Below are 23314 nucleotides of genomic sequence, written 5' to 3'. Positions count from 1 at the left end.
TGGAGAGCAAGGCGGCCCTGGGGCTAAGTGAGTCCGCTTGTTGACGGGCAAGGACACAAAAGCCCGGAGAGGGTAAGCACGGTGCCCGAGGCCACACAGATGGTTAGTGGCGGACACGGGACTGGAGCCCATACTCCCGCTGCTGTGCACCGCCTTCCACGACTTACCTGACGAGCCGCGCTTGCTTGAAAACGGTCTGCTTTCGGCGAGGGGCACCCGGGCCAATGCCGCCAGCTCTGAGACAAAGCTCTGCTCGGCCTCCTGGATGCAAGGACGGAGGGTCATCTGGGTCCCCCTCTGCCCCGTCCCGCCTCTGCACCACAGTGAGGCTGATGCCCTCTCCAGGGTGGCTGATGGCCCCGCATCCCTGGTGGCAGACGGGTCTCCAAGAAGAACCCAGAGACGGCAGGAGCAGGGCAGACGCGTGTGTGAGCACAGGAACCAGCACTTTCCGGCTCCTGCCAGGGAACTGTCCGTCCTCACTCACGCCAGCCAGGGAGCCCCATTTTACAGAGAAGCGTGCAGAGGTGAGGGCTCAGAGAGGGACACGGCACCCGCTTCCACCCGACTTCAGAGTCTGAGCTCTTAGCTGCCGACGCTGTGGCTTAACCACCGACCTGGATTCCGTAACTTATTAGCTGTGTGACACTAGACGGTGACTTCAGCTCTCAGAGCTGCGGCGTCCCCACCTGTACCTGGAGTACGACAGTGACCCTGTCCTCAGTTATGGGACGACGAGGTCAGATGGCGTGTGTAACGCTCTTGGTTCCGTGTCAGGACAGACGCTCAGGGAACGAACATTAACCACCTTGGCTCTCACCTGTCGCTGCCACACCGGTGGGGACTACTCTGACCGGGCCAACACTCTGTTAAGTGCTTCCATTCTGGAATATCTGATTTTTTTTTAAGGCACCCACTTTGCTTTAAAAAAAATTTTTTTTTAATATTTCTTTATTTTTTGAGAGAGACAGAGACAGAATGAGAGTGGGTTAGGGGCAGAGAGGAGGGAGACACAGAATCCGAAGCAGGCTCCAGGCTCCGAGCTGTCAGTACACAGCCCGATGCGGGGCTTGAAGTCACGAACCACGAGATCATGACCTGAGCCGAAGCTGGACGCTCAACCGACTGAGCCACCCAGACGCCCCTATTTTCGTTTTTAATGTTTATTTATTTTTGATAGAGACAGAGCGTGAGCAGGGGAGGAGCAGAGAGAGAGGGAGACACAGAATCCAAAGCAGCTCCAGGCTCCGAGCTGTCAGCACAGGGCCCGACAAGGGGCTCGAACCCACGAACCGTGAGATCGTGACCTGAGCCAAAGTCGGACGCTCAACCGACTGAGCCACCCAGGCGCCCTGCCACTGTTTTCATAACCGCACTTTATGAGACTTCCCGTGATGAGCTACCCACTTCATTTCACAAGGGCCGAGCCGCCCGTGTGTCCCAGGGAAAGTGCAGGCCTCGGTCACCAGCTGCACGGCCTTCGTGACCCTGAGAGGCCCACGTGATGGCGAGCCACGTGCAGGGAAGAGCTCACTTCTCCTCCGGCTCAACGGCGGGGAGGTGATCGGAGCACAGGGCCTGGCCCCCCGAAGCTGCTCGGGAATCAGCACAGCTGCTGCCCGCCCCCAAGGCTCACGGCCAAGCCGTCAGCCAGCGAGACTCAGCCAGGGCCAAGGTCTTTTTGCCGCGACCTGTGGTCACGAGAGTGGCCTTTTGCTGCTCCTCTTCCTCCCTAAACCCCGGCCCGCTCCGTGAAGGCGCTTTTCCGACACTCGTACCTGTAGCTGGGTCTCAAGCTGGGCTTCCAGATGATCCATAGCCCTTGCCTTCTGCTTCCAAGCATCCAGGCGGATCCGCTGGTGCACGGTGAACTGGGCCAGAAACTTTTTCTGCTGTGCCGCCATCCTGGCAGAAGGAACGAAGGCCATCAGCGCCGCCCCAGCCGGCGGCGGGTTAATCAGACACCCAGCACAGACGTGCCCCCGGAGGCTGCTGAGTCGTGGGAACTGGGGAGCGGAAGCCGTCCTTGGGCCCGTGGAGCCCAGAGAGAGGAATGGCCTTGGCCGGCAGGATTTACGGTGGCTGCACGGCCTGTGACAGCGGCCACAGCTGGAGTCCCTCCACCTGCGGGGGGGGGGGGGGGCTGACTCATCATAAACGTGAGTCACCCTCACGACTTTGCAGAATCCCGCGTGCGCGTTTTTTGTTCGGTCCCGCTGGGTCTTCAGCGATATGAGCAGGACAAAGGGTAGAACACTCAGGGCAGGAGGTGCTCAGAGGGGGCGGGGGCATCCCTGGGGTCCCGCAGCTGCCCAGTGACTGAACGGCATGAAAATCATCTCAACCCAGGGGTGGGGGCGCATTCCCCTGAAAGGGCCAGAGACCCACCAGCCACCCATCCTTACGGAAAATGTGCAACGGGATGCTCATCTCCTAGCCTGCAGCATCCGAGCCACGTGCAGGGAAGAGCTCACTTCTCTTCTGGCTCAATGGCAGGGAGACGATTGGGGCTCCCCTGAAGACGGGGGCCCGTTACTCTGGGTGGCACAGCTCCGAGCGGGGGCGGCAGCAGGGTCCCTGACCGGGAGATGGCCCCCGCTTGCTTTCACCTTGCCTCCCCTCTACCCTGAATCCCCTCCTTCCTTGGCTGACCTTCCTCAGATCCTCAGCAAACAGGAACATCCCATCCCATCCACCTTGTTTTCCTAACGGCCCTCTGCCTCTTTCTTTCCAATCTTCTGTGAGTTCCTACATCTGCAGAAGCCACGTTTAGTGTCAACAGGGAGCTGTTCACGGAGTTTACCTGCAGGCACAGAATTGCACCTTGCTTTTGCTTCATGTTCCTCTGTCTGCCAGTCATAGCTTTCCCCTCTTCTTTGTAGTTGCCTGGCAAACTCCTATTCGTCCTCCAAAACCCCATCACTCATCCATCCATCCGTGTACAACTTCATTTATACATAAGAACATCTCTGGCCTGCCAGGTGCTGTCCTGTGTTTTGAAGATACAGGTGCGAACAAGAGACTCACAGTCCCTGACTTCACAAAGCTCCACTTTGAACTCGGGTAGAGGATAGATGCGGAACAAATAATTGATACAGATGAGGTCAGTGCTCTACAGTACAGCCTCCCCCACACCCTCGAGGAGGCTGCATTGGTTTCCTGGAGCTGCTCTAACAAAGGACCACAAGCTGAGGCGGGGGAGGGGGCGCTTAAGACAACAGAAATCTATTCTCTCACGGCTCTGGAGGCCAGAAGGCTTCGATCAAGGGGTCAGCGGGGTTTGCTTCCCTCTTCTAGAGGAGAGCCCACTCCCTGCCTGTCCCAGCTCCGGGCGGCTCCCGGTGATCCCTGGCATACGTCCACACCGTTCCCATTCCTGCTTCTGTCTTCACGTGGGCATCTCTGTGTGTGACCAAATCTCCCTCCACCCCACCTGCCCTTGGATTTGGGGCCCGCTGGAATAATCCAGCATGATCTCTTCTCAAGATCTTTCACTTAATGACATCTGCAGAGATCTTTCCTCTACATAGGTCACGCGCACGGGCTCCAGGGATTAGGACACGCACACACAGGTCACACGCACAGGCTCCAGGCATGAGGACATGCACAAATCTCCTAAGGGCCCCCATTCAGCGGCCAGGCGGCTTCTTGCTGTGAGCAGCCTGTCCTGTACCCGTTCTGCCAACAGTCCTGGTCACTCTCGGCTGCCACCCTGACTGCCTGTCCGCTCCCCACCATGGACTTGGCTAATGGGCCTGCCAGGCAGTGAGAACTCTATCCGGGGGTGGGGTTGGAGTGGGGCTTCCCCCTGCACGGCCCGGAGATCCACGAAAGGGTCCAGGGGGGACTGAGACACAGCCGCCTGTGTTTACGCGATGCCCTGGCTACATGTAGACACAGGACAAGACGGGAGGCCAGAGGCCACAGCTGTAAGCCGGGAGGGGCCGTACAAGGACCTGGGACTAGAGAGCGGCTGAGAGGCAGACAATCCTGCCTGCGGAGGGACAGCCATGTGGTGCTCTGGCCCGAGCATGACCCGCTTCGGCACTGCTGATCCTCTGGACCTTCCTGAAGGAGAGGATGCCCTACTGTAGGATCTGAGTCACCTGGACGGGTCATAAACCCCTTCCTTTTGGACTCCTATTTGATTATGGAAGTGGGTGTTTAAAAAAAAATCCCTCCTGAAAGAGTCCCGACTGCACAACTGTTTCAAGCCGTACTGCGCACCGTGCAGAAGGAACAGCAGTGACAATTGTGCTGGTGGTGAAGGACATCAGGCGTGGGGCGCTGGCCGTGGGCCGGCCCTGCCGTGGGCGCCGCACTCTCTGTGGGTCCTGACGGTAACGCCCTGTGAGCCAGGAGCTACCGTCCCCCCACTTCACAGATGGGGAGCCTGAGGCTTGGGGCGTGAAGGGACCTAGCCCGCGTGTGGCCAGTCCACCGCCGCGTCACCTGGCACCCCTCAGCCGGGCTCTCCCACAATCCCACTGCTCCCCGGGGATGCAGTGTGGAGTTCGCCCTTGGACAGAGAATTGCTTTCATGCGCTTAGTCTCGTAACGTTCTTTTAAATCAACGATCCGTTCTCGCTACATGGCTCTGTCCCCAGGAGCCCTGGCGGACTTTCACCAGAAACTGCGAGCGGACGGGCACGGAGGAAAGGGCACCAACAGCCACGTATGAGCCTCTAAGTCACAGCGAGAGTCGGTCACGCACCCGCACCCCCACAGGGCTTTGCTTCCATCTCCCGTAAACCTGGCGGGGATGTCGGACTGGGGGCGGCTGAGGCCCCTCCTCTTGGGTCACTGGGGTCCAGGTGAAGCCCTTGGGCTCCATCCATCAGAATCCCTGGAGAGGAGGAGTGGGATAACGGCTCAGATTCCTGGGTCCCCCCGCACAGCCCCTGAGCCTGAGTGTCCAGGTGTGGGGCCTGGCATCTGCACGTTCGGCAGGAGAACCAAGTGAGATGATGCCCCCCACGTCTGAGAGCTGCCGGGCCCAAGTCAGGTGGATAGCTGACCATCAGGGCCAGGTGGCACCTAGGCGCGTGATGGCAAGACGTTTCCTGACCACTGCCAACGGCCGTCGGAGGATTTATGGACAGCGTGTGCGGGACTCAGTCCGACCCAGGGGACCCTGTGGTTCTTGTTTCCAGCCGTCCGATGAGGGGCTGGAATCTACTCGGAGGCCGCGCACGGAGCCCACGCCTCCATCCTGCAGGGCCGTGGCTGTCTGCTGCTTCCAGCCGCCGGGACGCCTCTGCCTAGACAAGGGACCGTCACCTGTCGTCCTTCAGCGCCCCTCCCCTCCCCCATGAGAGCACCCGCACAGATTTATTGCTGTTCCGCTGTCCGTCTCTCCCTCCAGGCTGTGAGCTCTGGGGTGACAGGCACTGTCCCCAGTGGCTAGCTCGGGGCCCAGCCAAGAGTCGGTACTTACAGGGGCGTGCCGGGCGGCTGTCCACACTTGGGTGGACGGTTTCCACACAGGCCAGTGGCTTCTTCCGCCAAACACCTGTGTCTGTGTCTGTGTCTCAGTGCCTTCTCTGGCCACGGGGGTGTGTCTGGCCAGCTCAGGGGCCAGAAGTGTTGGTGACATAACACCCCCAGGGCAGACCCGCAACCCGTGCGGAACAGGGCTTGGCAGACAAATCCCCTATCTTTTGCACCCCTTGTTGACATAATTGGAAGTTGAATTTTATACCATCTCCCAGAAGGTCCAGAGCGGGACTGGGCCTCAGTTGCCGTGGGCAGGCTGCACGGCCACAGGGTTGGTTTGCTTCTTCTCCATTGCGGTAGGCCACACAGTGCCCCTACAGGTGGCCTTGCCCTAATCCCTGGACCCGTGAAGACGTTACAGTACGTGGCAGCCGGGTCTCTGCAGGCTGGGTTAGGGTTATCGACTTTAGGATCTGGAGATTCTCCTGGACTATCCAGTGGGTCTCAATCACCACAACGCTTACAAGCAGAGAAGTTTCTCCAAATGGAGTCAGAGAGATGAGGCGGAAGAGGAAGGCAGAGGACTTCAAGCATCGAGATGCAGGGACCACGAGTGAGGACCAAAGAGAGGCCTCTAGAGTCCGGGTGGTCCCCAGCCGACAGCCACAAAGCAAGGGGACCTGAGTTCTACAGAGACCCGCGTTGTGCCGGCGACCTGGGCAAACCTGGGAAGATTCTCCCCAGAGCCTTGTCAAGAGCCCACCGGGCCGACACCCTGAGCTGGGCCGTGGGAGACCCACAAAACCAGCACCCGCCGCGGGGACCTCAGGCCCGCAGAAGCGTGGGCCACGTAGCTGGCTGTTGTCATGCCAGCAGCGGGAAGCAGCTGGGGGCCTCACCTCCCTGCTCCCTCACGGTGCTTTCTGGGGTCACTTCCAGGGTGAACAGCCTGCTCCCAGCCCCCGTGCACGGGGGGATCCCACCCCACCCGGACTCGCTCGTTCCCGTGTGCCAGGCCCCGTCCTGGGGATCGCGTGTCGAGCAGGGAGCCCGACCGAGGCACAGGGGCCTCCACTCTGGCAGCCACGTGCACGCACCATCGGACGCCGAGTGCACGGAGCAGACGTGTGGGAGGAGAGGAGGGCACACAGGACAGAGGGGGCGAGCTCACCTCTGGTGGACGGCCGTGCAGGCTTCGCCAGATCCATTCACCGCCTTGCTCCCCGGCGAAGGGTCTCCGAATCCCTGCTTTGTCCGCAGCTTGTAATTCTCCGTTCTCTCACCTAGACCGTTTAGCACACAAGGTCAAGGGGCATGCTTGGGGCTGGCCTCTGAGCCAGGTCTGGGGTGGGGCCGGGCACAGAGATCGGCAGGAGACGCGCTCTCAAATCGTGGGCCACTTACGCAGCACCTGCACTGCCCCTGGGAAAGGCTCCGCGTGCGTGAGAAAGCGAGGCTTCCGTCACGGACCCTGCGCCCCCGGAGGAAGGTGACCCCTGCTCTCCCTGCAACTGCTCAGACCCCACTTTCTTGAGAGTGCCAGGAGCAAGGGTGGAGAAGAAGAAAGGTTCCACTGCAGAGAGGCCGTCACGGGTAAAAATTCAGAGCAGAAGGAACAAAGCGTTCGACAGGCGGTGCTGTGGGTGTGCAGCCGGCCGCTCCCATGTGGGTGCTTTCCAGGCAGCCGGGAAGTCCGGTTGGGCCGGAACTTTCTAGAACACACAGGTTTAACCTGGATGGTCTCTAACCTGGGTGATCTCTGGGGATGTGGCATTCTAGGACTCTTTAAAAAAAACAAAAAGAGCACTGAACGAAGCAGAAGGAGCTTATGTGGTCAGCTAAGGTGCATCATTTATTTCAATGTATTTCCTGGGAAATCCTCGCATGAGAGCCAGGGTGTCAGGGAAATAGGAAATCCGAGCTGAGAGGATGCGTGGAGGGTGAGCCCAACCCTAGCCTCACAGATGGGGAAACCAAGGCCTAGAGAGGGAAGGGAAGGCCCGGGCTCCCGAACACCCTGCGGTGACCATCTGTCTGTCTCCTGCTGACGGAGACCATCTGGAGTCATTGGGGCAGATTTCCAGGCAGGTGTCCAGATTTTACTTTGAGTCTGGGATTCAAAGTCCCCAGGACAGGGGAAGAAAAGGCACCTGCTGTGCTTACTGAGGGGACTGATATTCCCAGAAGACTGCGCCCAGGACCTGCTGCCCATTGTTGGTCGAGGAATCGGTTCCAGCTCTGGGCAATCCAGGCAAAACCCGTCTGAGAACGTGGGGTTCTATGCTGTTCTGAAGTCCCGGATGCAGGGAGGGACGTTACAAGCAGAGGCCTCGAGGAAACTGGCTTTTGTCTATTATTATACACGTATTGTTGCTGGCTTTGTGGATGTTGTCCATTCTGTCACCCGGGTGGCCTCTTGTGAGGGCACATGGGGGAAACTCTCTGGGTCTTAGGAACATCAGGGCCACTGACCTGTTCTCACTCGCTGTCACTGCACAGCTGTAACTGACGAAGTTCCCATCCCTTTGGCAACTAGGAAGCCCAGAGTCAAAACCGTGTCACCATTAGGTAGGGATCTGATGGCATATGTCCCAGATCATGACCTCACCTGAACCCCATCTCACTGTCCTATCCTTGTCCTGATTCATCTACTTTTTAAAAAAAAAATTTTTTTAACGTTTTTTATTTATTTTTGAGAGAGAGACAGAGCACAAGCAGGGGAGGGGCAGAGAGAGAGGGAGACACAGGATCCGAAGCAGGCTCCAGGCTCTGAGCTGTCAGCAGAGAGCCCAATGCGGGGCTCAAACCCATGAATCGTGAGATCATGACCCGACTCAAAGCTGGACGCTTAACCGACTGAGCCCCACAGGCGCCCCCTGATTCATCTACTTTTTAAAAATCCTCTTATACCGTATGGTTGTCTAGGTGGCTTTTTAAAAGCCTATTTTAGGGGGAGGGAGCAGGCAATCAATCAATCAACCAAACCGCCCCAGTAACGTTCGGAAGGTCTGACGTGCCATTGCGTCCCAAAGCAGGAGCACGTCTGGCCTGCTGTGTGCGGGGCTTCCCTGAGGAGGGGGCGTTACCCTGCAGGGTCTTCAGGAGTTGCAGCCTTCTCTCCTCGTGGTCCTGCATGACCCTCCCGATGTGCTGGTAATATGCCCGCACGAGCCGGCTGACGCCGGCACTGGTCACGTAGACGCTCTCCACGGCCGCCTCCGTCAGCACTCTCTGCGGCAGGAGGGGGAAGACACAGCAAAGTCACACGCGGTCCCCCACCCACGTCCTGGTTCTTAGCTTATACCACGCCCGACCTTGACTGGTGGGGCAGCGGGCAGAGCATGGGTGGGTGGGTGGCTTACGCCTGTCCCGGTGATCTTATGTCCTTGGTCAGGGGTGCTCTGGGGACGGCCGTATGACCGGTTCTGGCCAGCGAGACCCAGTGTTAGGGAAAATCTGTCGGGGGGGAGCACCTGGGTGGCTCGGTTGGCTGAGCGTCCGACTTCGGCTCAGGTCATGATCTCACGGTTCATGGGTTCCAGCCCTGGTCGGGGTCTGTGCTGACAGCTCGGAGCCTGGAGCCTGCTTCGGATCCTGTGTGTGTCTCCCTCTTTCTCAGCCCCTCCCCCTCTCTCTCTCTCTCTCTCTCTCTCTCTCTCTCTCTCTCTCTCTCCAAAATAAAATAAAAACATAAAAAAAAAATCTGTTGGGAGACCTTCCCTTTACAAACATTAAGGCAAAGCTTAGGATATGGGTGAAAGATTTTGCTGTCTTCTTTTTTCTGCCTGGAATGCAGATCTGACGTCTGGAAAAGCAGTGGCCATTTTGAGACTACGAGGGAGCGAACTAACGTCAAGAATGGTGGATCAGGAAGAAAGAGCCCGGTCCTTGCTTGCAGCCTCTGTGCCAGCCTGGAACCACCTACTTGCACATTTCTTGTTATGTGGGCTGAACAACGTCCATTTATTTGCCATTTGAGTATGTCTTTTTGTTACCTGCAGAAACAGGCAATCTTAAGCGATACACCTTCAGACCCAAAGCAGAGGCTGAGATGCCCCACCATCAGGCACGTGCTGGCCGTGCCCTGGCAAAGTCACCGCCCTTCACTTCCCAAGATGATGGGCAAAAGGTCAGAGAAGTCAGACGCCAGAGGCCCCCGTCTCAACAAACATCTATCAGATGGTTCCAGGCTTTGGGCAAGAAAAAATACCCACTTATTGCTGAGCAGTTACTGCTGCGCGGTTGGTTACGTTACGTTCCTGGAGCTGCACTATGTCATGGCACCGTGGGAGACGTGCAGGGGTGTGTGGAGGCGGGGGAGGCGGAGCAGGTGGCGGAGCAGGTGGCGGAGCCGGTCTGAACCGCCTGGAGCTCCCACGACCCCGCTCATCGCTCACAGAGCCGGTGCCCTCTTCCCCTCCCCTCTGCTGACCTCAGCACCCCCACGGAGGGGTTCCGACTCCATGCCTCCAAGGCCCCCGGACCTGGCCTCGAACTTTCTGCAGGAACTGCCTCCGATGGCTGCGCCCTTCCTTCGCTTTCATTTAGCTCACGGAGCCGGAGCCCGGAGACAGGAAGCCCCTCTTCTCCACCTCCCTCCCAAGTCAGCCGAGCCAGGGGCACCATCAGGCCTCTGTCCTCCTGTCTTCCTGCCACAGGGTGGCGCTGTTCACTCCCCTCTGTGTCCGGGCGATGCAAGTCCCACGGAGAGCGCTTGCCTGCCTGGCTCGCCAGCCCAGCACCTGCCACGGGGCTTGGCACCAAGAAGCCCCGCGACTGGGACATTCTTCCAGAAACCGAACACCTGTTCTTTCTCGTAGCGGTGTGTGTGGGGAGCACTCCTCCCCTATCCTGACTCAGGCTCCCTTTGGGAAGGGACGCCACGTTCACGTTTCACTGCAATTTCGTGCCCCGAGCATCTATCGGGGAGGAGCTGTAGACTTTTAGGGAAAGGAGGTGACCCTTCCCAACACCACAAACCAGGCCCGGCCCCAATGTCTGGATGGCGGGCAGCAGACATGAGCTATCTGGAACGAGGGGGGGTGTCTCAGCAACGTGGGTCCCCTCTCTTTGCTGTGCATATAAGTACGGTGTCTGTAGCAAGCGGAGGTTTCTTGCCTTTCCTTATGGTCTGAGCCCGGGAGGCAGCCCGGGGGAGGCAGAATGTGTCCACGCTGTGCGGGGAAGACTGGGGTCCAGTCCCACTCGGCCACTTCCTAAGCCTGGGAGTCTTTAACCATGTCCTTTGCCCGTGATAAACCTCAGTTTTCCCATCTGAACAAAGGGAAGGAAAGGATCCTTTCTGGGCAAGGTTGTGGGCAGAGCCTGCTGAGACGCGGCCGGCGAGGCACTCAGGTAGACTTACGAGCACACCGCTGTCATCTTTCTCCCTAGGGCTCGTGGTCGGGGTCGGTTCAAGCAGGACCCCCCAGCCCACCCAAGCCGAGCTGGTTTTAGCTGCACTCAGCTGTCAGGGTCAACTCTGCAAGGCCTCGTGTCCACCGAGGCAGCCAGAGGCAGGAGAGGCTCACGCCTGTCTCTCTCTGGCAGAGGCTGTCTCTGGATCCTGTGTCCACCACTGACCGGCCAGGCAGCTCTGGCTGAGCCCACGTCCCTCTCAGAGCTACTGGAAGGGCCGGGCCAGTGCTCAGAATAACGTTACAGGCGGGAAACCCCGCCGTCCCGTGGGGGAGGCGATTCCTGCTCGTGGAGGAGGAAGAGGGGGCTCGGAGAAGCCAGGTGCTTTCTGCCAGGCCCGAGGCTGCTGGAGAGGGCACTGCGGGGCCGGTGTCCCAGGCTGCTGCCCCGTCCACACCCTTCCCCCTGCCTGCCCAGCCCACCCCAGTCCCTCTTGCCTCCCGGGGCCCCGGGGCCGGGGGTTGGCTCCCACCTTGAAGTCGTCCCAGTCCTTGGCCCGGCTCTTGGTGGCCGCATTCCGCGCGTGGGCCAGCAGGGCCTGCCCGATGGCTCTCTCCGTGTGCTCCTGCAGGAGCTGCCCCACCTCCTGGGCCTCGGCCAGGAGCTGCTGCTGGAGCTGCAGCCGCATCTGCTGCGCCTCGTCCTCCAGCCTGCTGGCCTCCTCCACGACTCGCGCCTCCTGGAAGGGACAGGAGAGGGAGGAGCCCACGCTGCACAGAAGCCGCGGCCAGGGCCAGGACTGGGATGTGGGCTGGCCCAGCCCAGGGCCCCAGGAGGGGTGGGGGAGGGACTGAGAAGGGGCAGAAAGTGGGGACTTCTGGGCTCGCAAAGCCAACAATGGGTGAGCCGGGGCGTCTGTTCAAGAATCCCCCAAGCATTTATTGAGCACCAACGGTGTGCCCAGTGCCCCCTTGTGGCCCCTCACACGTACAAGAACTTCCTCATTCTTCCAAAATACTGTGAGGCCTGAACGCTAGGAGTGACGGGGACACAGAGGCTCACAGACACTAAGTAACTTTGTAAAAGTCACACAGCAGACCTACGTTCTGAAGCTAGACCTGAGTCTGAGCACAGTCCGGGACATCATGGAAGCCAGGGCAGGGTCCTGGGACTGCCCTTCGTTATGGGAATCGGAATTAGAGAAGGAGGGGAGGGGAGTCAGAAGGAGGAGGGCCAGTCCTGCCTGCTTCCCGCTGCACGCTCCTGGGGAGAGTGAAAGTCACTGTGAGCTCGTCCCCCACTAATGGTCAAAACGCCAGCTGCTCCAATAGCTCGGGTGACTCCATGAGCCCTGCAGTCAGCCTGCTTGGGTTGAGATCCCAGCCCGGCAATTTCCAAATCCTTTCTTCCCATTTGTTGAAACAGAGAAGCCCCTTTCTCCCAGCACCCTGATGGCGACCGTACGTATCTGTTTTGTGATTCCATCTGCATGTTTAGCCCAATTCTCGATATGGCATGCACTAAAGCCCTTGGGCACACGGGGTGCCCCCACGGGAGGCTGCCATCATCCCACCCCCCCTGCAATAAGAGGCGTGGCGGGATTTGGGCTCCGGCAAACACGGCCGAACCCAGACCCGGCACGGCCTGGTTGGGATGGGTAGGGCCCGACATGCCGATCTTACCAAGGCTCTGAGCAGCTGCCACTGATGCTCGTCCAGACACTGGGAGGAGCCCTGCTCAAGGGCGTGCTGCTCACGCAGTTCCTGGAGAAGACTCTTCTTCCCGGCAAGTCTCATGTGGGTCAAGGTGGTGATGGCGCTGCCCCGGAGAGCCAGCCTCCGCAGGGCTGAGCGCAGCAGCAGGTCGTGTCCCTGTAGGATGTACCACGTGGACCTTTGAGGAAAGCAGGCAGGGGGCTGGGAGTCAGTGCTGTTGGCTTCACTGAGGGTGACGGTTAATTTTGCCAGCTGGAATGTTCACAAGGCGCCTGGACATCTAACCAAACATTATTCTGGGTGTTTCTGGATAAGATGAACATTTGGATCAGTGGGCTGTGTAAAGCAGACCACCCTTTCTAATGTGGGTGAGCCTCATCCAATCAGTGGAAATCCTGAAGATCAGAAAAGGCTGACCCTTCTGTGGGTTGCATTGGCCTAGAACATGGGTTTGGTTTTTTTTTTTTTCCTGCCTTTGGACTTGAACTGAGATACCAGCTCTTCTGGGGTGTCAAGCCTTCAGACTCAGGAGTGAAAATATACCATGGTCTCTCCTGGTTCTGGAGCTTGCCAACAGCAGATCGGGGGACCTCTCGGTCTACATATATTTCTCTGGTTGGTTCTGTGTCTCTGGATGACCCTAATACATTGAACTACCAAGAAATGCCTCAAGTAATCATGCTCCACAGGGAGCCCCTCCAGAAGGAGGGAGGTTGGAATTATCCGATCTCATGTTGCCTATTCTCCATTTGACATGGGTATTCTCACCTATATTCAGTCATTTGTTCTTTGATTCGTGTTTTCAACTTTATCACATCCTGCCCCAAGTTTCTGATGCATTTATGCAGCTTTCTTCAGTACACATCCACATGAATTTCTTATATTAACTTTCCAAGCCAACACATCCCAAACTGAAATTGTGGGCTGTTTCTGAGTTCCCATCTCAATGACTCAAGTGAAAAATGATGGTTTACCAGACAGGCCCAGCGTTTGGTATTTTCTGACAGCCTGAAAAGCTGAACAGAGTGGGGGCAGTCAGCCTACCAAGGAGGAGAGACCAGGCAAACACTCCAGGCTTTTCAGCTGGGGGCTCTTGTCCTAAGAGTAAGGAATCATCCCTCACAGAGGCTTAATTTTGATTCCGCTAAGTTCAAAACTGGGGTAGCAGACCTGCCACTATGGGAAATCCCTGCTAGAAGTAAGATAAATCCTCTCTGGAGGAAGATCCCATCATTCAAAATCTTAAATTATCTCTTATCAAAATTATCTTAAATTGTCAAAATGTTAAATTTTGAGCAACAGCGTCTAGCATCCGATGAAAATAATCAGACTTGCAAACAGATATGAACTGACCAAAAATAAAGAGAAAAAACAGACAATAGAAACATACCCAAAAGACAGTGGCTGTTGGGCTAATCAGACAAAACCTTCACAACAATTATGATGAATATGTGTAATAAATTAAATAAGTGAAGAGTTTCAAGAAACAACTGAAAGCTGTGAAAAGAATCAAATGGAAATTCTAGAACTGAAAAACAGTAGATGGACTTAACAGCAGATAAGACATTGTTCAAGAGACCGTGGATGGGATAGTAGCTCAAAATATGTGTCTAGAACTGAACCACAGAGAACAAAAGAATGATAAATAAAGGACACTCTGTAAGATGTATGTGAGATAAGGCAAAAAGTTCTAATAAAATGTAGAAGCGGAGCCCCAGAAAAGTAGGGAAAGAACAGGCAAAAGGAATATTTAAAGATATAATGGCTGAGAATGTTCAAAAACTGATGAAAGACTGCAAATCAGAGAAGGCTTAAGAAGCACTATGGATTTATTACACAAACAAGAAATGCCCAGAAAACCACATGCATGGTTAGATGTATCATAATACACCAATGAAAACCAAAGAACAAAAGGAAATCTTAAAAGCAGCCAGAAATTACTGAAATCAGAAGACAAAAGATTATCTTTAAAAGTATTTAGAAAAAGAAAAACCAAATTAGGATTCTATACCCACTGAAAACATTCCTCAAAAATGAAGATGAGATAGACCTTTTCAGACAAACAAAACCTAAGAGAATTTGTCACCAGCAGATCTGAAATAAAGACACAGGAAACAATCAAGAGCAACTGAAATGGTAAATATGTGAGCAAATCTAAAGAAATACTGACTGCTGGGGTGCCTGGGTGGCTCAGTTGGTTGGGTGACCAAGTTTGGCTCAGGTCATGATCTCGCAGTTTGTGAGTTCGAGCCCCACGTCAGGCTCTGTGCTGATAGCTTGGAGCCTGGAGCCTGCTTCGGATTCTGGGTCTCCCTCTCTCTCTGCCCCTCCCCTGCTCATGCTCTGTCTCTCTCTGTCTCAAAAATAAATAAATCATTAAAAAAAAAAAGAAATACTGACTGCATAAAACAATAATTATAATATCTCACAGGCTTGAAAATAGAGAAGTAAAATACCCACTAAGAAAAGCATAATCTATGAGGGAGGAATAAATGGAATTAAGGTGTTCTAAGGTGTCACACTGCCCAGAAGAAGGAATATATTAATGTACATCAGATTTTGGCAAAAATCTAAAAATGTTTAACCATTAAAAGCACAGTAAAAGAATACATAACTAACATGCCAAAAGAGAGATAAATTAAAATGATTAATAATAACAATAATAATAATAATAACACCTAATCCAAAGGAAGGCAAGAAAGGAGAGAGAAAGGAACATAGAGCAGGGAGAACAAACAACATAAATAGTAAGGTGACAGATTAAAAATCCAAATATATCAGCATTAAGATTTACATTAAATATAAATGGACCAAATACTAGTATACTTAAAAGACACAGGTTTTCAGGCTAGGCAAATCTTGCAGTTGCTCCCTATTATCTTAGCAGGGCTCACAGAATTTTCCCGTGTGTTGTCATCTCCTTCCCCTGTATTATCCAATAAGACAGTTATCCCCCTACTTCTGGATGTATACACAAACTAGTTTCCTGGAAAAGGCTGGCAACTAGAAAAAATAGTTTTATCAGAATAATTATTCTCATAGAAAACAAGGAAAAATAAATATTTTAGAGTAAGATGAAAATATGGTATTACACTAATAGCTACAGAAAAAACAGACTAGGATATACATTTATTAATAAATTGAAAGTGATGGAAAGTGGGCACAAAGAGTTTTTTTGGTTTTTTTTGTTTTTTTTTAAGTGATGGAAACGTTCTAAATTTTGATCATGGTCATAGGTGCAGAACTCTTGTCAATTTACCAAAAATCACTGAATTGTACACTTCAAATAATGTATGTGAATTATACCTCCAAAGAAAGTGTTTAAAATGTTCCTATCAAAGACAGCTCTACAAAGTAGGTGTGATTAGCCCATTTTATAGGTGAGGAAATTGAGGCAAGAAACGGTAAGTCATTAGCCCAGAACATTTCTGACTCCACGCCTTTATCCGTGGCACCCTGTCACTCTCTTCCACGTTTACATTTACAGATTGGCTGGTGTCCAAACCACACGGTAAGAATGGCAGGGGACGGTTAACTTGTCCACTTTGCAGATGAGAACACTGAAGCTAGCATGGATCACACAGGTCCCCACCCTGCAGAAAGCTGTACTCACTCTTCACTGAGGCCACCAAATCGGCCCAAGACTTGGTGGACGATGCTCTCATGGCCATCTCGCAGGTGCATCTGCAGCACTGTGGACAGGGTCCACTCCTCCATCCACACCTAGGCCCAGCACAGAGAAACAGGGGTCAACTCACGGCCACTTCACCCATCACTGCTTTGTTGGAACATGCCTTTTGTTTCTTGTCTCAAAGATCCTTTTCTCCCCTGATTTCATTAAAAATTCCCCTCACCGTTCCTTCTAGAGATTTTTAAAGTTTCTTATTTGCATGTGAATCTTAAAGCCAATTTCACATTCATTTTCTGTGGTTTGAAGAAGGGATCCAATTTTTTTTTCTGCATAAATGGATACTAATTGTGCCAGCACCATTTATTACCTAATTTGTCTTTTTATGAGTGGTCTGTGCCACCTCCATACACACACAAATGTCATTCTAGGCTCTCTGTTTTGTTATGAGTCTGTCTTTATTTCTGCACCAATACCACACTGCTTTAATCGCTGTTGCTTACAGCAAGACTTCATAGCCAGGCAAGTCCTCCCAAATTCTTACACAAAACTGTCTTAACTATTCCCGGTTGTTTTTCCTCTCCTATGAATTTTAGCATCAGTTTATCAAGTTTGGGGAGAAAAGATTTTGGATTTTCTTGTAGTTGAACTGAATTTATAGATTAATTTGGAGTGGATGACCGTCTTCCCAAGATCGAGTTTTCCCATTCAAGAACACGGCATTTCTTCTCAGTCTTACTTTAAGCCTCCAATGACATTTTATAAACTTCTCCATTAAGCTTTTATACACATTGGTCAGATATATTTTTAGGGACCCTACGGCTTTTATTTGGAAGGGATCCTTATTTATGTTATCACTGGGTGCTGCTGCTATGTGAGAAACGTACTGGTTTGGGATGCTGGTTTTGTATCTGGTAAGTTTACTGAGCAATCTGAATAGTTGTAATTGTTTGCAGATTCTTTGGGCTTCTCAGTGGAGACAGTCACGGGGTGCCTGAGTGGCCCAGTCAGTTAGGCATCGAACTTCAGCTCAGGTCATCATCTCACAGTTTGTGAGTTTGAGCCCTGCATTGGGCTCTCCGCTATTAGCACAGATCCCACTTCGAATCCTCTATCCCCCTCTCCCTCTGCCCCTTTCTCTCCCTCCCTCTCTCTCAAATACACATTTTAAAAAACTTCAATGGAGACAGTCATATCATCCACAAAAACCTACATAGGAGCCACACAGGTCATCGATTGTGTTGTTTAGATCTTATTTTTATGGCCTGATTTGTCATCTGAACAGTCTATCATGTTCTGTGAGATGAGGTGTTAGAATATTCCATCATGATTTCCATCTGTTCATTTTTCCTTTTAATTCAGCCAAATTTTGCCTAATGCATTTTCCTGAGGAATTGTTTCTTTTACATTATATAATGACCCTCTCTTATCCCTCAAGAATGCTTTGTGCCTAACGTAGTTTGTCAACTTTCTCTTGGTTGGTATTTGCCTGGTATATAACTTTTGGTGTCATGATGCTGTAGGTGAATCTCATAATGTCATGTAGCGTGGGGAAGGTTTCTCTGCAACTTACATGAATTTGTTACTATTCATTGTGACTGATGGTATACTTGGACTTACTTCTACCATCTTGTGGTTTCTGGTTGCCATGAATTTCCTTTGCACTGTTCAACCCCTCCCCTTCTATTTGCCTTTTAATGGGACTGACTGAGCAGTCTCCAGGAGCACAGCTGTGGTTAACGAGCTGGGTTATGGCTCAGTGCAGGGAGGGAGAAGGTGCACCACGGGGACATGGGAGACATCTCAGGTAGAGGGTGTTAGGCCTGACTGTAGGATTTAGGCTTTGGAGGGTTCAAGGTAGTGGAGCCTTGCTCTGGATTGGGTGCTGTTGAAAGGGGTCATGCAGTGATGGGGCATCTCTGTAAGTCCTTCCTAGAAGGAGGGCAATCTGGGGTCCCTGGTTGGCTCAGTGGGTTAAGCATCCGACTTTGGCTCAGGTCATGATCTCACGGTTCATGGGTTGGAGCCCCGCATCGGGCTCTGTGCTGACAGCTCAGAGCCTGGAGCCTGCTTCAGATTCTGTGTCTCCCTTTCTCTCTGCCCTCCCCTGCTCACACTCTGTCTCTGTCTCTCTCAAAAATGAATAAACATTAAAAACAATTTTTTTAGAAGGAGGACAAGGCTGTCATTGCGGAAGAAGCAGCCCTCAGTCATCTCAGCCAGGATAGGGGCACGGTTGGTCATTTCTGTGGCTCTGGCAATGTTCACGTGTTACCTGCGTTCAGACACGCTTACGAGCTGGTCTCACTTTGTCCCCATCCTTCCCGGTCACAGAGTGGCCTTGTCCAATGTTGATGTTCTGTGACGTGGCTCAACAGGAGACCCAGGCCCGTGGGTCCCAGGCGGCTCCTGTGTGTGAGGGGCTAGTCCTGTCTCTCTCACGCGGGGAGACTTCATCCCGAACTTACACACTTAACCTGTCAGTACAAAGCTCAACTTCCCTTCCTCCAGAATAGGACAAATGCAATTCCGCTGTTCCGTCCTATTTTCTAAACTCCTTGTTTTTGAACCATTGATGTTCCTTTTGTCGATATTCTTATTTCCTTTTCTCTACTGCTTTCAAAGTTGTGTATTGTATACCTATTCCTTTTGTGGATTTAGTTTTTTTAACAAACATTCCTGACTCCACAAACCTAAGCAGTATTTTCTTGACCTTAGAATTCATGTCTGCCACCAGTTCTAGAAGTCTCCTATCCACTATCGCTTTGAGCACTTCCTCTCCTTCATCCTCTCCATCCTCTCTTTCTAGGATCCCATGAGAAAGCTCCTATGGGACATTATCCTTCTGGTGCCCACGCCCCTCAGTCCCTGTCCTATGTCCCCTGTCTGCCCTGCATTCTGGACCTCATTCTCACATCTGTCTTCTAACATCTCACACCCTGCCCCGTCAGCCGTGTTCAATCTGCCATTTAACTGACTCATCCGTTAAATATCTGCTTCCATCACTAGAATTTTCATTCATAAAAGTTTATGCTTTTTTTTAATCTGTTGTCTTTTTTCCCTGCGTCCTGTTTTAACAGCTAATAATTCCTTCTGCTAAGGTTTTTTATTGTTTTAAACATACATCCTTTATAAGAGCTCCTTTTTTATAAAATTATTTTAATGTTTCTTTTTGAGAGACAGAATGCGAGCAGGGGAGGGGCAGAGGGGAAGAGGGAGAGAGGGAGAGAGAGAGAGAGAGAGAGAGAGAGAGAGAGAGAGAGAGAATCTGAAGCAGGCTCTAGCCTCCGTGAGCTAGAGTGCTGACCCTCGTCACTGCTACAGGTAATTTTGTGGCTTTGGACAAGTTTACTCTCTGTTTCAAACGTTTATTTACTAAGGAGAGAAAGGGGAAAGGAGCCAGAAGTCAGGACATGCCCGGTACATGCTAAGGGTTTTGTAGTGCCCTCCCACAAACAGGGTGGGCTTCCAGGCAGGGGGGTTCTAAAGCTAGCACCTCAGGCAAATGATGTAGTGCAGAGGGAGGGGAGCACCACCGTTTTAAAAAACACAGTCGGGGTAGGTCTCATTGTGAGGGTGGCCTCGTGTGAGGGTGACATGGGAACAAAGACTTCCCACAGACACAGCAAGGCAAGAGCAGGCCCGTCAGCTGGAGGAGGAGAAGGCCAGTGTGGCCAGAGCAAAATGAGCCGGGGGTGGGGTGGGGTGGGGTGGGGAAATGAGCAGGTCACAGGGAAGCCAGGTCCTGACATGCAGGGCCTCGTGGGGCACTGTGAGGACACCGGCTTTACACACGAAATGAGAAGCCACTGGGGGGTTTGGAGCACAGAAGTGACACAACGTGACAGTGTCTTTTAGCAAACCTGACGTGCTGGAGATTGTAAGATGCACAATCATTTTAAGTATCGCTAAGGGAAAAAAAAATCGCTGCGAATTAAATTATGATGCATCGCAACTTCCAGGTTGGGAAAGCACGTTTAAAATGTGCATCTTAAAAATTAGTGTCATGTGGTATGTTTTTAAAGTATCACTCTGGCCGGGGGTTGAGACTAGATCACAGCGGGGGAAGGCGGTTTCAGGGGGACCAGGGGGCTGGCCGTCTTGGTGATCTGACGAGAGGGGTGGTGGCTACGACCAAGCGTGAGACCAGGGGTGGCCAAAGTGGCTCCGCTCTGGACTAGACGGAAGGCAGAGTCAGTTGGATGTGGGGTGTGCTAAAGAAGGGTGAGTCGTGGGGCGCCTGGGTGGCTCAGTCGGTTGAGCATCTGACTTCGGCTCAGGTCACGATCTCACAGTCCGTGAGTTCGAGCCCCACGTCGGGTTCTGGGCTGATGGCTCAGAGCCTGGAGCCTGCTTCGGATTCTGTATCTCCCTCTCTCTCTGCCCCTCCCCCATTCATGCTCTGTCTCTCTCTGTGTCAAAAATAAATAAACGTTAAAAAAATTTAAAAAAAAAAAAAAAGAAGGGTGAGTCGAGGCAACCCCAAGGGTCTTGGTCCGGTTGACTGGAAGGATAGAGGAAGGACAGAGAAGAGTGTGGATGGAGAGGGTTCGCAGGAAGACGGGGGGCAGTTCTGTTTCGGGCATGCGACATTGTACATGCCTACGAATCACACGCACAGAGATCTCAGGGAGAGAGCTGGGCTGGGACACATTGCGAGCTGGAGACATAAATGAGCGAGTTGCCGACCTCAGCCCCACCACCACGAGGAACAGAATCCTGCTGAGGACTGTGTAAGTGAGCTTGGATGCGATCCCCTCCCAGCCGAGCCCCTGGAGGAGACTCAGCCACAGCCTTGATTGCAGCCGTGAGACCCCAGGCAGGGGACTCCGTGTCCGGACTCCACCACTGAGGCGGCAGAAGTGAGAGAGCCAAGCAGCGGTTTCAAGGAGGAGGGGAGGGCCCAACTCCAGAGAACAGGAGCTCTCGATATGGAAAGCGGGAGACAGCGCGGACGGAGCCCAGGTGCTGTGGCTGAGCGCGGCAGGACAGGCCGGGAGCTCAGCACAGGCGGGGGCAGGTGTGGTGGCCAGGTGATGGAAACCCGCCAGGGGTGGGGTGGAGAGGGTGCGGGCAGAGTGGGAGGTGGCACCAGACTCAAAGCCTGCTGGACCGACTGCAACGCGGTGTCCCTTACAGCGAGCGGTAAGTGCTACGGGGCGCGCGACTGCCACATTCCTTGTCAAAGGTGCGAACTCCGTGGTGGCCTATTATTCTCCAACTTCTGCTGTTTGCGCTGCAAACTTCGTAGCTTGAAACAACACAAACTCATGATCTTATACTTCTGGAGGCCAGAAGTCCAAAATGGGGCTCAAGGGGCTAAAATCAAGGTGTCAGCAGGCTTCCACACCTTCTGGAAGCTCCAGGGCAATATCCATTTCCCTGCCCTTTCCAGCTGCTGGAGGCCACCTGCATTCCTTGGCAAGTAGCTGCTTCTTCAATCCTCAATCTGGTGATGGCTGGCTGAGACTTTCTCTAACCAACCACATCACTCTGACTCTCCTGCACCCCCCCCCCCCGCCACTCCCTTGTAAGGACCCTGGATAGTCCATAATTGCCCTATCTCAAGATCCAAAACTTAATCATTTTTGCCAAGTCCCTCTTGCCATGTGAAGTCACATGATCACAGCTGTTGGGAATTAGGATGGGGGTTCCTCTGGGGGGGGGACCTAACCCAGCGGACTGGGGAGAAGCCCAGAAACCGACATTAGAACACATTACTTTTTGAGAACCACTATGCTACAACCTGTTCCAATTGGGTAATCGACAGATTCCATACTGTTTAACAACTTCCTGGAGTCCTAAGACACGAAATCACCAAAGCCCTTTGGGTAGAAGACAATTTCACAGCCTGGGTGTGCGTTTCATTTTCCACGAATAGTTTGTTGGTGCTTTTCTTCTTACCACTAAATATTCACCTGAGTCACAGAAAGCTCATCTGTCACTTTGATCGTCAAGGAGGAAATATAGCAAGCGGAAGTGCACACGGACCTCTAAGTATCTTGTGGAAATTGACTGCAATTAAACGACCAATCAGTCAGTTAACTGTGACATATACACATGGAGAAAACGGTCTTGGGTCATACTTATCCAATCAGCTGATGAGGTCAGTAACTATCCTGCTTGCTTCTTGCATGCAAAACTCCTGAAACACTGCTACACAAGCCAAGGAAAATTCACATGCACGCGAATACTCCCAGAGCAAATAAATAGGAATTAATAACCAGATGTTATGCGCTGTCTACGATTTGCTTCAAATAACTTAAGACTCATAACCAGAGGGTTTCCGATGCATCGTGGATGTGGGTGTTAATAATTTATCGGAAATGAAATTCTGGATCTTTTTCGATGTCAATATCATTAAGTAATGAAACGGACGCTGTGTGAAAGGTCTTATCTTGCATTATCTCACAGCAGCCCTATTGGGTATTTGATCCCAATTTTTCACACCGAAGCAGAGATTCTGGGACATTTAGCAAGTTGTGCAAAATCCCAGAGCCGTGAGGAGTCAGCTAACCGGCCAAGGTCACCCAGCCCATTAACGGGTTGCGCTGACTCAAACCCAGGCATCCAGCTTCCAAGGTTAGGAGCCCGTCTGCATTTAGGGAGCCTTCATCAGGGGCACGTTAGACTCACCTGGCGATCTTGTCCCCGTCCCTCCCCAGAGACTGTAAATGAAGCGTCCTGGGCCCAGAATCGCTATGAATCCACAGATTCAGCTTCACGTACATCCCTAAGGTGAGCCTGTGATAATTTCCAAGGCCGCACTGTTGTTGTTGGTAATGCAGCAAACTTTTCCTGAGCCCTTGCTGTGTCCCAGCCCCTGGGCTTTCCATAAGGGAATGTAAAAGTGAAAAGCAGCGGTGCTGTCCTTCCGGAGCTTAGAGCCAAAGGCAGGAGACAGTAACCAATGAAAGGAAAGCGTGATGCAGCTGACAGAGGACTGAGATAAACCAGAAGGAAGTCCAACAGGAAACTAGGTCTTGTGCTGCCCTGCGGCTCTGAGTGGCCATGTGTTTGCATGATGCTTCCTCTTACTTACTTGGTACTTTGGACAGCTCCAGTCAGCTGCTTTGGAAAACCTGCGTTCCTTTCATCAGCCCAGTGCTCTTTGGTAATGATGGGTGTACTTGGACTTGGGAGACCCATTGTAAAGAGATGGTGGGGGGGGTTGTTT

The 23314-nt window shown here is 52.8% G+C and overlaps 1 protein-coding gene across 8 annotated transcripts in view; it reads right to left on the bottom strand.

Moving 5' to 3' along the window:
* Positions 1-23314, bottom strand: part of EVC (EvC ciliary complex subunit 1) — a 73466-nt gene that overhangs the window by 1681 nt on the left and 48471 nt on the right. For 7 of the 8 annotated variants that reach the window (XM_053217591.1, XM_053217592.1, XM_053217593.1 and 4 more), the window contains 7 exons: positions 16123-16232; positions 12477-12687; positions 11327-11533; positions 8523-8667; positions 6608-6719; positions 1779-1905; positions 168-261 (listed from right to left, as the gene is read on the bottom strand). In XM_053217591.1, the coding sequence (XP_053073566.1) occupies positions 168-261; positions 1779-1905; positions 6608-6719; positions 8523-8667; positions 11327-11533; positions 12477-12687; positions 16123-16232 (1006 nt within the window). Of the gene's footprint in view, positions 1-167; positions 262-1778; positions 1906-6607; positions 6720-8522; positions 8668-11326; positions 11534-12476; positions 12688-16122; positions 16233-23314 lie in introns of those variants that run through there. The other variant, XR_008296428.1, reaches the window with a different exon arrangement.

This window comes from Acinonyx jubatus, chromosome B1 (assembly GCF_027475565.1).
Source record: "Acinonyx jubatus isolate Ajub_Pintada_27869175 chromosome B1, VMU_Ajub_asm_v1.0, whole genome shotgun sequence".
NCBI lineage: Eukaryota > Metazoa > Chordata > Mammalia > Carnivora > Felidae > Acinonyx > Acinonyx jubatus.
Note: the sequence above shows the minus strand (reverse complement) of the source record. Positions and strands in the feature narration are given on the sequence as shown.